Source organism: Numenius arquata, chromosome 12, assembly GCF_964106895.1.
Source record: "Numenius arquata chromosome 12, bNumArq3.hap1.1, whole genome shotgun sequence".
Taxonomy (NCBI): domain Eukaryota; kingdom Metazoa; phylum Chordata; class Aves; order Charadriiformes; family Scolopacidae; genus Numenius; species Numenius arquata.
This window is the reverse complement of record NC_133587.1, coordinates 9,483,935-9,497,891: the sequence shown is the minus strand read 5'-3', so window position 1 is coordinate 9,497,891 and position 13,957 is coordinate 9,483,935. Positions and strand designations below refer to the sequence as shown.

At 38.1% G+C, this 13,957-nt stretch overlaps 1 protein-coding gene across 10 annotated transcripts in view; it reads left to right on the top strand.

The window, feature by feature from the left end:
• Positions 1-13,957, top strand: part of STAU1 (staufen double-stranded RNA binding protein 1) — a 33,810-nt gene that overhangs the window by 16,246 nt on the left and 3,607 nt on the right. For 5 of the 10 annotated variants that reach the window (XM_074157245.1, XM_074157246.1, XM_074157244.1 and 2 more), the window contains 8 exons: positions 321-486; positions 5,978-6,076; positions 7,427-7,639; positions 8,205-8,348; positions 9,206-9,352; positions 10,160-10,232; positions 11,967-12,286; positions 13,424-13,546. In XM_074157245.1, coding sequence (XP_074013346.1) covers positions 321-486; positions 5,978-6,076; positions 7,427-7,639; positions 8,205-8,348; positions 9,206-9,352; positions 10,160-10,232; positions 11,967-12,286; positions 13,424-13,546 — 1,285 coding nt within the window. Of the gene's footprint in view, positions 1-320; positions 487-5,977; positions 6,077-7,408; positions 7,640-8,204; positions 8,349-9,205; positions 9,353-10,159; positions 10,233-11,966; positions 12,287-13,423; positions 13,547-13,957 lie in introns of all 10 variants that reach the window. The other 5 variants (XM_074157243.1, XM_074157242.1, XM_074157250.1 and 2 more) reach the window with 3 other exon arrangements.

Below are 13,957 nucleotides of genomic sequence, written 5' to 3'. Positions count from 1 at the left end.
AAGAACTGGATACAGGCATAAGAATTGGGAATTCAAAACACACTGGTCTGCGAAGTCTATAGAAGTGTAGTAACATTGTCTTTCTCTGTTCTACTTGGTTAGAACTGTGTTCATATTGTAAAACAGAAATGTTGATACCTTGTTTCTAAGGTCTCTCCCTAAAATCTTTTAGACTTTAAATCAAAATTGGCTTTTTAATACTAGTGCTTCAGTGCTATGTCATGGTTACCGATATCCAAGAGATTCATCTATGTATAACTCATGTTTCTGTTTATTTTGTAGGCCAAACTATTGCCTTATTTAAATCTCTCTCTCTGCAGGTACTTTTACCCATTTCCTGTTGGGCCCTTACTTTATCAAGTTGAGCTGTCAATTGGAGGGCAGCAGTTTCATGGGAAAGGAAGAACAAGACAAGCTGCTAAGCACGATGCAGCTGCTAAAGCACTGAAAGTTCTGCAGAATGAGCCCTTGCCTGAGAAACCAGAGGTGGGAATTAATCCTGGTGTTGTAAGCGTAAATTGCTAAGATAAACTGAGATATTGTAGATTTTTCCCTTATTGAGAGGAATATGACAGTTATGAAATCTAATTCTATGTAGTGGTGTTGACCTACTTGTGTCAATAGAAACACTTTGATTTAAAAACATAAACTTCTATGGAACTAGAGTATTCACAAATGAAGTTATATTAATTCTTTTGCTGTCGTATTTTTCCACAGCAATGCTATAGACCTCTGTCAGATATGAGCACTGGAGGCATAGATAGGAACTAATATCTTATCAGGTACAGATCATATACAAACTTCTGAAGAAGTGTGTAAATGGGGCACTTGTATTCTAGTATGGACAACATAGAAAATAGACATGGGTTTGCTTCCTGGGCAAAATTCCTGCATGATTTTGGAAGAACCACAGAAGTTCTAGAAGAGCAGTTCATGGAAATAGTAAACTCATATGTACATTTTGAGATGAACATAAGAAGCAAATTTTTATCCCTCCATATATGTATGGCTGCCCAGCACTTTCCATTCCAAGACCCTGTTATTGGTTATTTTTTCATGCTTTCTTGCTAAGTTGCTTTAAGCAGAAAAGGTGCATTGTGTGCGCACAAGTTACTCATAGCTTCTGGGGCTGGTTGATTGCGTACACCCTCTCCATAATAGGTGTTGTCTGTCTGCTTTGGCCAAAGACTGCTACAATGAGTGTATGAGTCCTTGCTATATGGGCTCGTTATACCTGTCTGAGTTATGAGGGCTTGATGTTAGAACGAAGAGCAGGAGATCTATTGATGTACTCCATGCTGGCATCTAGATCGTGTTAAGGAGGAGGCCGTGCAATACAGACCTAGAAGAATAGAGACTAGAAAGAGCAAGAGGACTGAGAAAATGTGTTGTGAAGCTAAGGGACATTGAGTTAAAACTTCCAAGTGTGCTTGTGGGAGAGAGCATTGCTCGGATAATTAGGCAAACCCGCTGGATCTGATGGTTCAGGGAAGAGTCCTGGAAGGTGCTGACGGTAGTGGTTCATGTAACAAAAAGCTCTCCTGGAGGAATGTATGTTATTGAATGATGGAGGCTACTAAAAGTCAACGGATTGCAAATGCATCGGGGAGAAGGAAGTGATGCTGGAAATAGAAGCTGAAGGAGTGGAGATGAATTCTGCACTGAAATCTAGTGATAGGCAGAGTGTGGTCAGGGACAAGCTGGAGGTCTTCAGGCAGGAGAGGTCAAGCCTGAGGGGGATGTTCCCCTTTAGTGCAGGGGAACCCCAAAATCCTGAGTATTGTTCTGTGTCAGTGATACATAACATCCTCTTCTTGCACTCACCCTCATAAAAGGTAACCTACCGTCATTAGCTGTTTTTCCACCTCATGTCGCAACGTTCTGTGTACTGGACCCAAGGAGTCCAACTCTGTAGAAAGTAACGGGATCACGTGTAACTGACTTCTGTTCACTTTTTCAGAAATGCTTCTGTACAAGTGACTTTCTGAATCTTTGTAGAGTTGTGTTTAAAGTTGAGTAATGTGAGGTATTCAGAACAAACACTGCAATTGTCTTTACGTGACCACATATCCTTTTCTATAGGATGTCTCATTCAGTGTAAGGGTTTAAATCGAGAGGTAGAGGAAGTAAACCTGCAGAGTCTTTCCTTTTTTTTTTTTTTTTTAGGACTTGATAAGGGAAATAACTATTGTGAATGATGCCAGAGATTGCAAGAAGGGAGAATTATTTTATGAATAAAGCAGTTGCAAGCTCACTGGGAGCTGAATGCTGTCTTGACCCTGCTATACATATGCTGGGCAAGTCACTTCAACTTTCACATGCATTTGTCATTTTATTTTTCTATTTATGTTTGACTTGTCTACAAAATGAACAGTAAGAAATACGGCTATGCTTAAGGAAAACAATCCTTTGAATAGAGAGTACTGTTTTATAGTAAGTAGTCAGATAAATCAGTTCTTAATTTAAAGTTTGGTACTTAAATGCTAAGTTCATTAACATTTGTGGCTTTCAAATGTAGTTTTAGGAAGGTCTGAGGGAATTGCTGGTTTTGTAACAGCTTTTTGAACTAGACAAGATGAAGATGCCCAGAGAAGCTGTGGATGCCCCATCCCTGGAGGTATTCAAGGCCAGGCGGGATGGGGTTTTGAGCAACATGGTCTAGTGGGAGGTGTTTCTGCCTGGGGCAGGGGGGTTGGAACTTGATGATCTTTAAGGTCGCTTCCAACCCAAACCATTTGATGATTCTATAAGATAAAATAAGGAATATTTTACCATTAAGTGAGCACTGTTCATTCTTGCGTTCAGTGAGGCAAGGTCCGTGAAGGATATGGTAGTGTAAGATTGTAAGAGATGCTATTATAATGAGTGTATACAATGGAGGCAAATTAAGATTTCACAAGCAGACATAATCGTGATAATTCCTACCTGTCATTTGATGTTGCCAGTAATTTTCCTTTTAAATGTAGTTATTTTTATGTATCCCACTCGTGTGTGTATAAACAGAATATGCTTAAGCTTGAACTTGAGGGTTTTTTGGAGAGGGGAGTAATTTTGTAAATTTTTTTTTTTTTTCATTTAAAAAATTTTTGTATTTGCAGGATTTTATTCTTGTATTTTTAAATTAGAAAATAATCAGTGCTTAAAAAGAAATAATTGAATAAAATGATTAGACTTTAAGGGTAAGAATTACCATTTCCCACACCTTCTCAGACTGCAAATCTAGAAGCAAGTGGCAGGAAAAAAAAATTAATAATGTTAGTTCTCAACTGGACAAGGCCCTGCCTGAATGACCAGATTTAATTTTAAAATCTACTCTGCTTTGAGTGGGAAGCTGTAGTAGGAAACCTCCAAAGGACCCTTCCAACCTAAATTAGTGTGATTGGAGTTAAGACAGACCAACAAAGTTGCAGTATTTTGCATATGCAAAGACAGAGATGATAAAGCATCAATTTAAAACTTAGCAAGCATAGAAAGCTATGCTTTCTAGCACAATTGTTAAACAGAAATTCTAACTTCTGCTTGAAAATACTGAAACCAGAATTGCTTCTATATATTTTGCCAACTTATTTGGTAAATATCAGCTGTTCTTTCTATCCTTAACATGGAAGAAATAGTCAGACAAATAGCTGTGTTGAAATCAATGTAGTTCTAATCAGCAGCTCCACCGGTTTTCATAATTTGCTTAAAGCAGTCTTTGAGGAAGTGCATGTTGAAAGAGTTTTTAGAGAAGGGTGAATCCCGTTAAAGGACTTTATTACTTTTGCAATTTGCTTGGGAGTTTTTTTAATCTATCACTTTTGTTTCCTTTTGTGACTTTTTTTCCACTTGTTAGAGGCAGATTTGAACAATTGGATGAGAGCTAAGTGGTAAACGCTTATATTTGTGGTCTCATTATGATTAAAAGGCACGGATTCCTTGGAGAGTTCAGTCTATGCACACATGCAAACTACTTTAAAAGCAGACTTTATAGAAGAGAAAGAGGAAGAGCATGTGTGTATGATTATTTTTTAATTATAAAATAAACTAATCCAGAACTCAAGCAGAAGTGAAATAGCTATAGTCTGTTAATTGTTATTTTGCTATTATTTTACTGTTTTCAAGGTATTGGAGAAAAGTATCTGTGTTTTTTATCATGTGACAGACTTGGAGTATGTCAAGAATACGCACTGTAATATAGCAAACAATTCCATGCTATTTATTTGTATTCTCTTGAAAGAATATTAAATAGGAAAAATCTAATCCAATAAAGAGAAGTCCTGATTACCTTTGCAAGGAAAAATGTCTGAATTTGAAAAACTAGAATATATCTGAAATTACAAGGAGGGGAAAAATATTTGTAATTGAAGTGATTGCGCTAATGTTTTGACAGTAAAAGTAGTGACAGATCCTTCCTAGAGATGCTGATAGTAAACTTGCTGTAATACCTAGACTGTAATAAAAGAAGACCTTAGTAGTTAATTTTTTTTTTCCAGATATATGTTGCTATTGCTTTTGGACTTACCAGTTGCATTTGAAATAGGTTTTAGAATATGATGATCAAGACTTTTGACTCCTGTATTCAGTTTTGGTTTTGCCAATTTTTACCTGCGTTGTGCCTTCTGCTGAGGTATAGTATGGTTCCTCTAGCATAAGTGTTGCCTCCTTGATGGTCATGCCCTCTGATGCACAGTGCATCTACCTGGCTCCTGTGGGAGTGGTGCCATCATGTGGTCTTAGTGTTCGTGGAGCTGAAGATTGCTCAATGTACATCTCTGCCTAGAGGTTGGGGACTGGACATAGTAGTGGGATCAGAAGTATCAGATGTTATCATTGTAAAAGGACGTTGGGCTATTATGTGCTCTTCTGAAATGTCTGCAGCTTGAACGTGAAGTACAAGGTCAACCGATAAGAACAGTGTGAAATCTGAAGGGACAGAGGGAAGAGTGAAAACCACAGATTAATTTTACTAGTAATTTTTCTGTGGTGGGAAGAGGCTGCTTTAAGTGGTGGAAAAAAAATACTTCATGTTTTACTCTTACTTATTAGTTTCAGACATTGGGGATGCTTGCTACCATCAAAACTAGTTTTAATCAATGAGAGCTCTCTAGCATATTTCTGCTGCTCCAATAAAATATTTAAATTGTTTTTGTTACCTGGTTGCATAACTAGTATTGTGACGTGATATAATTGGTGAAATTGTTGCTGTTCATCTTTATCATAATCTTTCCAATATCACTGCTGGACACTTAGTCTTAAAATGTCTCTGTTGCTGTTACCATGCCTCTTAGTTCATGTTGATCCCAACATCAGTGAAGACATTTTTGGAATCACAATCAAAATTTTACCTGGAGATACGTAGAAGTGCCTGTAGGTAAGCTTCACCTGGCACTGCTGTCCTCCTAGCAGGTGTAAGTTCTCAGAGATGAACACCACTTGATTTAAGGCAAGTTCCTGACAGTATGTTCTTCAGATGAGAAAAAGATCTGTAGATGAAGCACTTACAAGGGAGCATGTTAAAAGACAGGACTATGCCAGGGTCTAATTAGCCATTCTATATTCACATTGGTCCCATTCTCAGAATCTTTATTTTTTCTACCCTTTCTCTTATCTGATACTGTCTTAGTGCTTTTGGTAGGAATGTCCAATCAGTATATGAAAACTGTATTTCATAAAGGTACTTCCATTTGGAAATCAGTTCATTTAACACTTCAGTTTGTTTTTCTATAAATAGATTTTTAAACCTATTGGCCCTTATTCCATTTGTTCTTTCCTGTAACGAGCAGATGAAAATATGAAGGTTTGCTAGCTTTTACACATACACCTTAAATGAGCTTCTTAAGTTTCAGTTCTGTAGTATGTGTGCTGCATTTCTACACATTCACGTAAAATGGCAGTAAAGATTAGACTACTTAAAATTTTGAGAGTTCAGTAAACTGGTTGGATGGATAAAATTCAATTTAATAGGATCTTTATTTTAAATAGAGTATGCTTTTTTTAGGTTAACGGAAAAGAACCAGATGATGAAAATCTCAATAAATCTGAAATAAGCCAAGTTTTTGAGATTGCACTTAAAAGGAACTTGCCTGTGAATTTTGAGGTATGTTTATTTTACAAGCTCTAGATTTGTTTTTGTTAGAATATTAAGGGTACACATTAAGTTGAGTCTATTCTAGATAACCCAAACAACTGACTTTTAACATGTCTCGTTAGTTGTGAACACACTTTTACCTTTGACAGTCACCCTGATTGTCTTGGAGTTTATATGGCAAAGTGAAGAAAAAAGAAAAATCCACCTGTTCACAAATTCATGCACTAAAATCGTAACATGAGTGAACAGCTACATTGTGGTTGTGCAATCTTTTTCCCAATCTTTTTGAAAAATCAGTATTACAGTGAAGAAACAAAACACCAACCCCACATTAATGGTTAGAACATTGAAGTGCAGAGTCGAGGCAAAAGAGTATAGCTCACTCTGAAAGACATTTATGGAAGTATTTGCTTAATTAAGCACTGATGTGGACTACCCGCATGTTGCAGAATCTCACAAATAGGTTTCTTTTCTTGCCATGAGGTGACCTCATGTGCATCTTACTTTCCTTTCCCTTTGGCCTGGCTGCTTGCTGCCTCTTTGCCCCTCCTCGATCATTTTAGTTACCTTAAATCAATAGCTTCCATAGGAGCATGTCTGTTTCACTAAGATATTAATTTATCATGCTGCTTTCCTGAGCTGGCAGAGCAATGTTTAAGTCAACTATCTGAATTATAATAGTAAGAAAACACAATTGTGTGTAACTAAATTGCTTCTAAAGCTATTCTATGACATTTTACATGAAGCCTTCAATTATTGCAGATTAGCCTGAGCATCACTGGTAAAAATATACTGTCACACAAAGCCAGTTGTGGGTGGAAGTTCTTAATTCATTCTTACTTTTTGACTTTATGGATATTTTGAAGTATGATGTATTATGAATGGAGTTAAAAGATTAAATCTGTAGTAGACAGCTATCTCTTGGGTGTCTCCAGAACTCTTGATTTCTGAACTAAAATGCTGGATCCTAAAGAATTGCTTTCTCTGTAATGTTCTATTATTGTAACATGATATATTTAATGAGGTGATGATAACTGTGGAAGTACTCACTGATGAAATAAACCAGTCATATTTTAATATTGAAAGAATAAACCAGTAAATTGACTAAGATGGGTTAATGATTTGCATGTAAATACTGTTTACTGCTTGCTGCATCTGATCTTTTTAAAATATATGTTTATTTGGGTGGGATTATGTTATTTAGAGTGACTATGATTTATATCTATACTTTCTGGATTGTATAAGAAAATAAAATCTCTTTATCCGTAGTTCTTGAGAGATGTTTGCTATAAACACTGTGCCCTACCATTTTTAATAAGTGTTTATCACGCTTTCACTCAGTTTTTCCCTCTGAAACAGGTGACCAAGGAAAGCGGTCCTCCCCATATGAAGAGCTTTGTAACCAAGGTGTCAGTCGGAGAATTCATGGGTGAAGGTGAAGGAAAGAGCAAGAAGATCTCGAAGAAAAATGCTGCAATAGCAGTCCTAGAAGAACTGAAAAAATTACCACCACTTCCTACTGTTGAGAAAATGAAGCCACGAATCAAAAAGAAAACAAAATCAATAGTGAAGGTAAGAGACAAACAGGTTGGAAATCTGACTTATAAATAATCATCAGATGAGAGGTGTTTCTGAGTTAATTATAAATGCTCTTCACCTGCTCAACCTTTCTCAGCAGTCTGATACTACAAATCAAATGTTATTTTGCTCCCATCCTAAATGGGGTTCTGACACCACTTTTACAATAGTTATCAGTAAATTCAGGATGAAAGAGAAACCTTATAAAAGAATGAGTGGCGCATAAAAATCGAGCTCTGACTTTCAAGCCTTAGAGTTTACAGCTTTGGGTTTTGCATGACTGCTTGTGCAAATTCTCCTGCAAGCCTGCCGCTCCTAATTTGACGGAATTAGAACTTGTAAAACTGTTACCAGTGATAGGTTCTATGTGGTCAACTGTGACAGCAGAGATGAATAAATTGAGTGTTTCTCTTTGGCTGTGACAGTCTTTCATTAAGCAACTTTTGTTTCAGTGTTTTTAAATTCTAGAGATGCATGAATTCAGTGGCATGCTGCATTTTGTCTATTAAACCAAATATTCACAAATTTTGGCTTATTTCCTAAACATTGTTCTACATAGCTGCAGACAAGTCCAGAATACGGCCAAGGAATGAATCCCATTAGCAGACTTGCCCAGATACAGCAGGCCAAGAAAGAGAAGGAACCAGAGTACATGCTCATCACAGAACGTGGTCTTCCAAGGCGCAGGGAGTTCGTTATGCAGGTTTGTGTGTTAATTTGAGAAATCCAGTTGCATGGCTGTAATGTCTCTTTTTTTTTTTTTTTTTTTGGCTTATGGTAGTCAGGTTGTCATGATGATACACAAAGTTAACATGATTACATCCAAATTTCCATGAGGTTTATTAAGAAAATATCTAGTGGGCTACATTCAAGGAAGATAGAGGTTCAAGAGAAGTGATTCATGTTGTGGTTTTTTTTTTAAATAGCATAGGGCACCAGAAGTCTATGTTGTTGCTGCCTAATGTTTTAATTAACAGAAGTATTAATATTCTGTTAAGAGATACTGAGCTGCTTACATTTTGTAATGTAAGATTTAGTAACAGGAACCCGAGTATCCTTCATTCCCTCCTTCCCCTGAGTTTTTGTGTGTTGCTTTAGAGTGCAGCACTTTTTGCACTCTGCATTGCAAATCCCAATAGCACAGTAGTGTTTTTAATACTTAGTATCTAGTAGCCTCTGATACGTAGAGTGCATTCTCCAGAGCTCTCTCCTATCTTGGCCAAGACAGGAAAGCTAGTTGCTTTCTTTCCACTACGTTAGTAAATCTGCTAAACTTGTAACTTCAGCTTGGAAAACCGGTATCTGCTGTGGTACCAGTTTTGAGCGCTTAGGCTGTTGCCATGGTCAGATGATGAAATATAGTTGTTTGTGTGACTTCTGTTTGGGTTTTTTGTGCTTGGAGGCCAATGATCATTGATAATAAATGACAACTTGCTTTAGAATAATGATCAGTTGAACTGTTTTGTGACTCATGGCATGCTCAAGACACAGATCACTAGTGAGTGTATCCTCATACTACTGTTTCAGAATTGATTTGGTTTTTCGTCCTCTTTTGTCCAGGTGAAAGTTGGTGTTCACACAGCTGAAGGAATGGGCACAAACAAAAAAGTTGCTAAACGCAATGCAGCTGAAAATATGTTGGAAATTTTAGGTTTCAAAGTCCCTCAACCTCAACCTCCAAAGCCAGCATTAAAGACAGAAGAGAAGGTAAGTTTCTAACAATCAGCCGCTGTTTAATACTACAGCAAAAGTTGAATTGAAACAATAGCAGCTTTGCAAGGCAGTAATGGTGTAGTAAATTTATGTGTTCTGCACTAGCCAGGAAGCAGTTGTATTGAGGTGACTGTTCTCTAAAAAATAGTGCATTTTGGATACATTAAGGGTTCAATTTTGCAAGTAAATCAAAGTCTCATTAGAAGGCTAAATACAGATATTTCTTTATAGAATGGCTCAGAACCTGTGATAATTGATGTATTGGTCTGAGAAACTTGCAGACATGTAGGTTATAGGACTCTGTGGTAGCAATAGTTTTACTTAGCCTTATCGCCAGTTGCAGTAGAAAGTTTGTTATCAGCCTCTTTCTTTGGCAGGTCCCTTAGCAGGGAAGGAGGCTTGCAATCTCCTATTGATTCCACGGATGTTACCAGGGAGTTAAAATAGCAAATCTGGTTTTAGATTTCTCCTTTTCACGTGCATTCTCATTTTTGTCCAATGTGTTGCCCTCCGCAATACCAATAATTAGTATTAGTTTAACTGGCTTTCCTGTGGTATCTAGTTCTCAAAATCTGTGTTCTTAATACCTCTTCACTGGTCTGTAGATCGTTTTAGTCATTCGGTGAATAAGAATCACTGAACTTGTCTCTTCTGGGTAGCTATCTAATAATTGAGGTTTTTGAATAATAAATTTTTCAGTAAAATTTTGACTAGTCACATTGCCTACATCTTTAAAACTTGGGGGGAAAAGGAGTTTTAAAGAGATATTTTGTGTTTGGCTTTTTTCCTTTTATTTTTAAGACACCAGTGAAGAAACCAGGTGATGGAAGAAAAGTAACCTTCTTTGAGCCGGGCTCTGAAGAGACTTCAACTAGTAAGTAACCTTACTGAAAGAAGCATGGCCCTGGTGGCGTGTGTAAGATGTGTTTTCAGTCCCTTCAATAGTGTCATTTAACACATGGCAATGAGCAGAGGTGTGTAACTGCTGGCTTGCAAACGCAGTCTACCCATTGGGAAGGTTTTGTTCAAATCTCAAAAGAGCTTATTCCTCCCAAGCCATGCAGTATTCAGCTTGCTTGGCCACCAGCTAGGGGGAGTCAATGGGGCCAAGCCAAACGCGTGTTGGTGCTAAAGAATCAGTGGAGCAGTTTGTGGAGGTACAGCTCCTGCTGTTTGCAGCATCTGGGCTTGTCTTACCTTGATCTGAGAGATCTTGGAATGGGCTTCAATCTGTGTCTAGGGCTTTCTAGGACAAGAAAAAACTGAGCTTTGTTCTGATCCAGGGACCAGGCTCCTTCAACCAACAGCAGGAGTGATGTGAGGGCAATTTCTGTGGGGGAAAAGGTAAGGGGAGGAGGAGAGATCAGCCTCTCAGGCTCAGCAGAATGTTTCTTGGGTATAGGGTGCAAATGAGGATGGGAGCAGATTTCCTGGAAAAGGGTTGGGGTTTCTGCCACCCGGGAATAGCCTTCTGGATTTGGAAGAATGGTTGCAGGTTGGAAGACTCTCCCAGAAATGTCACTCTAAGCCTGAGGCAGAGTAGCAATGGGAGGGTGGTGCTGAATTTGTTGAGGCAGAGTTAGAAGTGTTAACTTTGGCCATATCACCTTACAGACGTTGAGGGAATAACTGCAGTATGTATGTTGAAGACTGTTCCTGGGATGAAGATGAGAAAGGGTGTCAGTACTAACTGTGAAATTGGTCTTCCTAAAGCAGAGTTGGAGAAGGAAGGAATGGCCTTATAGTACAGAACAAACCTCTTCATCTGTACTTGGTCTCTGATGACTGAGAGCAAGGAACTGTGCCTGCATTTATTTCAGACAGCTGATGGTTATAATGGTCACATCCACAGAAGATTGGCTGGAACAAAAAAAACCCCAAACCTGGCCACCAAGTGCACAGGCGTTGGCTTTCTCTAATGTAAACTGTTGGAAGGAATAGTTATGGAAAGTTTGTCTGTTGCAATGTATCTGTTCTGGGTAGTATGTTTCAGGTGCTTTATGTATTTCAGTATAATTTTGTTGTTTAAATTATAAATAGTTGGAATTGACTTGGATTTTAGTATTGTTTTACTGCATCCATAAGATCTTAGGTAAACTTCCTGACTTCTTATTCAAACTTTGCCACCCCTGCTTTCTTCAATCTACAAATTTTGGCTTTCATCCTTACACTTGAAACAGTGCAGTCCTGCTGAACTCCATTTATCTGTTCGGCCATAGTACTGACTCCTCTGTTTATTTCAGTGACACACTCTTCCCCACATTTCTTGAGCACACCTCTGTCGTTTTCCTCCACAGTCCTGTGTGAGTTCCCCGTAAAAAGCTGTTCTTATCCCTCTTAAATCTAACTTAAGCCATAACGTCAATAAATTGCTATTAATTGACTGTGGCTGGATATTCTTGCTTTTTCATACTATGCTAACATTACATTTAATCTTACCTACCTGTTTATGTTTTCACAATATACAGTCTAAACTTTGTGGACGATCTGTCACTCTCTTTACAATATTTAACAGTGGCTTCTGATGCCTATATATGCCTTCAAGTGCCCGCAGAAGGGCTTGTAGCAATAACCAGCATCTGTTTAGGATGTACCTCTCTCTTCTCAGGTAATAAAGAAGATGAATTTAGGATGCCTTATCTCAGCCATCAGCAGCTTCCTGCTGGAATTCTTCCCATGGTCCCTGAGGTTGCACAAGCTGTAGGAGCCAATCAAGGACACCACACCAAAGAGTTCAACAGGGCAGCCCCAAATCCTGCCAAGGCTACAGTAACAGCAATGATTGCTAGAGAGCTTTTGTATGGTGGTACTTCTCCTACTGCCGAGACCATTCTAAAGAACAACAATTCATCAGGCCATGTACCCCACGGACCACTTGCTAGGCCCTCTGAGCAGCTGGACTATCTTTCCAATGTTCAAGGAATCCAGGTAAATGTTCATCTTTGCAAGATTTCTTCCAAAGCTATCCAAACCGGTCCAACCTGCTGTTTGTTCTAAAGCTTTTTAGTTCTCTTGGTGACTGATGTATTCTGAGGCTACTTGTTAAGCTGAAATTCATGGAAATGTTTTACTCTACCTGTGAAATGTACTGAATCTTACAGCTTTTTAAATTTAGTTTTCAAATGTACATTTCTGTACTGCAGCCTCAGCCTTAATTCAGTGCTACTCGGAAGTCTTGGAAGAATAAAATTGAAAATATAAAACTAAAAAATAACATTTTCTGAAAATTGCCACGATGCATGAACATAATATGAACTTGAACTTGGTGGATCAGAAATAATTTTTTTTTTTAATAATCTTTCATACAGTAAGATTTGGTGTGAGCTGTACATTTTCTTGTGTTTGGTCCCTTTAATTGCCTGTAAGTTCCTATATTAATATGTTAAAGAAGCTCAGGGGATTAAAAAGCCTGGAGAAGAGAAGGCTGAGGGGAGACCTTATCAATGTTTATAAGTATCTAAAGGGTGGGTTGAAGGAGGACGGAGCCAGACTCTTTTCAGTTGTTGCCAGTGAGAGGACGAGGGGCAACGGGCACAACTTGGAACATAGGAGGTTCCACTCAAATATGAGAAAAAGCTTCTTCACAGTGAGGGTGACAGAGCACTGGAACAGGCTGCCCAGGGAGGTTGTGGAGTCCCCTTCTCTGGAGATTTTCAAGACCCGCCTGGATGCAGTCCTGAGTAACATGCTATGACATGCTCTGGGCAATCCTGCTTCAGCAGGGGAGTTGGACTAGATGATCTTTATGGTCCCTTCCAACTCTAAAAATTCAGTGAAAAAGTATAATAGGGAAAATTTTAAATGCAGATAGCTCTGATCAGACTAAAGGTCCCAGCAACAATCATTATTATGTAGCCGCTTTTATTCAGAAGGCTTGCAGAGCTCTCATGATCACTAAAGAACATTGCAAGTGAAGTCAGACTTCAAAGTAAATGGTTCTACTGGGTGACAGAATGATTAAAAGTAAGGTTCAGCTTCGTATATGGGCAAATACTCTATCGCAGTTGTGATAAATTTCCTGTGCTTGGTTAACTGAAAAGAACTAAATTCTTCTCTTTTCTTCAGGTTGAATATAAAGACTTTCCAAAAAATAATAAGAACGAGTTCGTATCTCTCATAAACTGTTCCTCTCAGCCACCACTGATCAGCCATGGAATTGGAAAGGATGTAGAATCTTGCCACGATATGGTATGATGACTATTGCTGAAATGCTTTCTCTTGGGCCTTCAGTGAGATGAGGGGTGCAGTGGATAGACCAAGGTTTCACATTACTACTGGAGAGCAAAGAATTAAATGCTATACAATTCCCTGGCCAATTTTTGTCTAATATTTCACAGGTTGCTGAAATAATTGATTAATAATATCAGAATCTAATCTAAATAACCTTCAAAATACTTAATATATGGTCACAATTTTGGTCTACAAAAAAGGCATTTGCTTTATCTTGGTATTATTTGCACAAGCATATATAAAAGAAAATATACAAAAAGGAACTTTTAAAACATAAGAGCATATAAATTTATTTTCTGTAACAGAAAGGGATGATATTTCATTGGGAACTGTAACACTTGGATTCACGTTACCAGCCTTTTTGCTGGA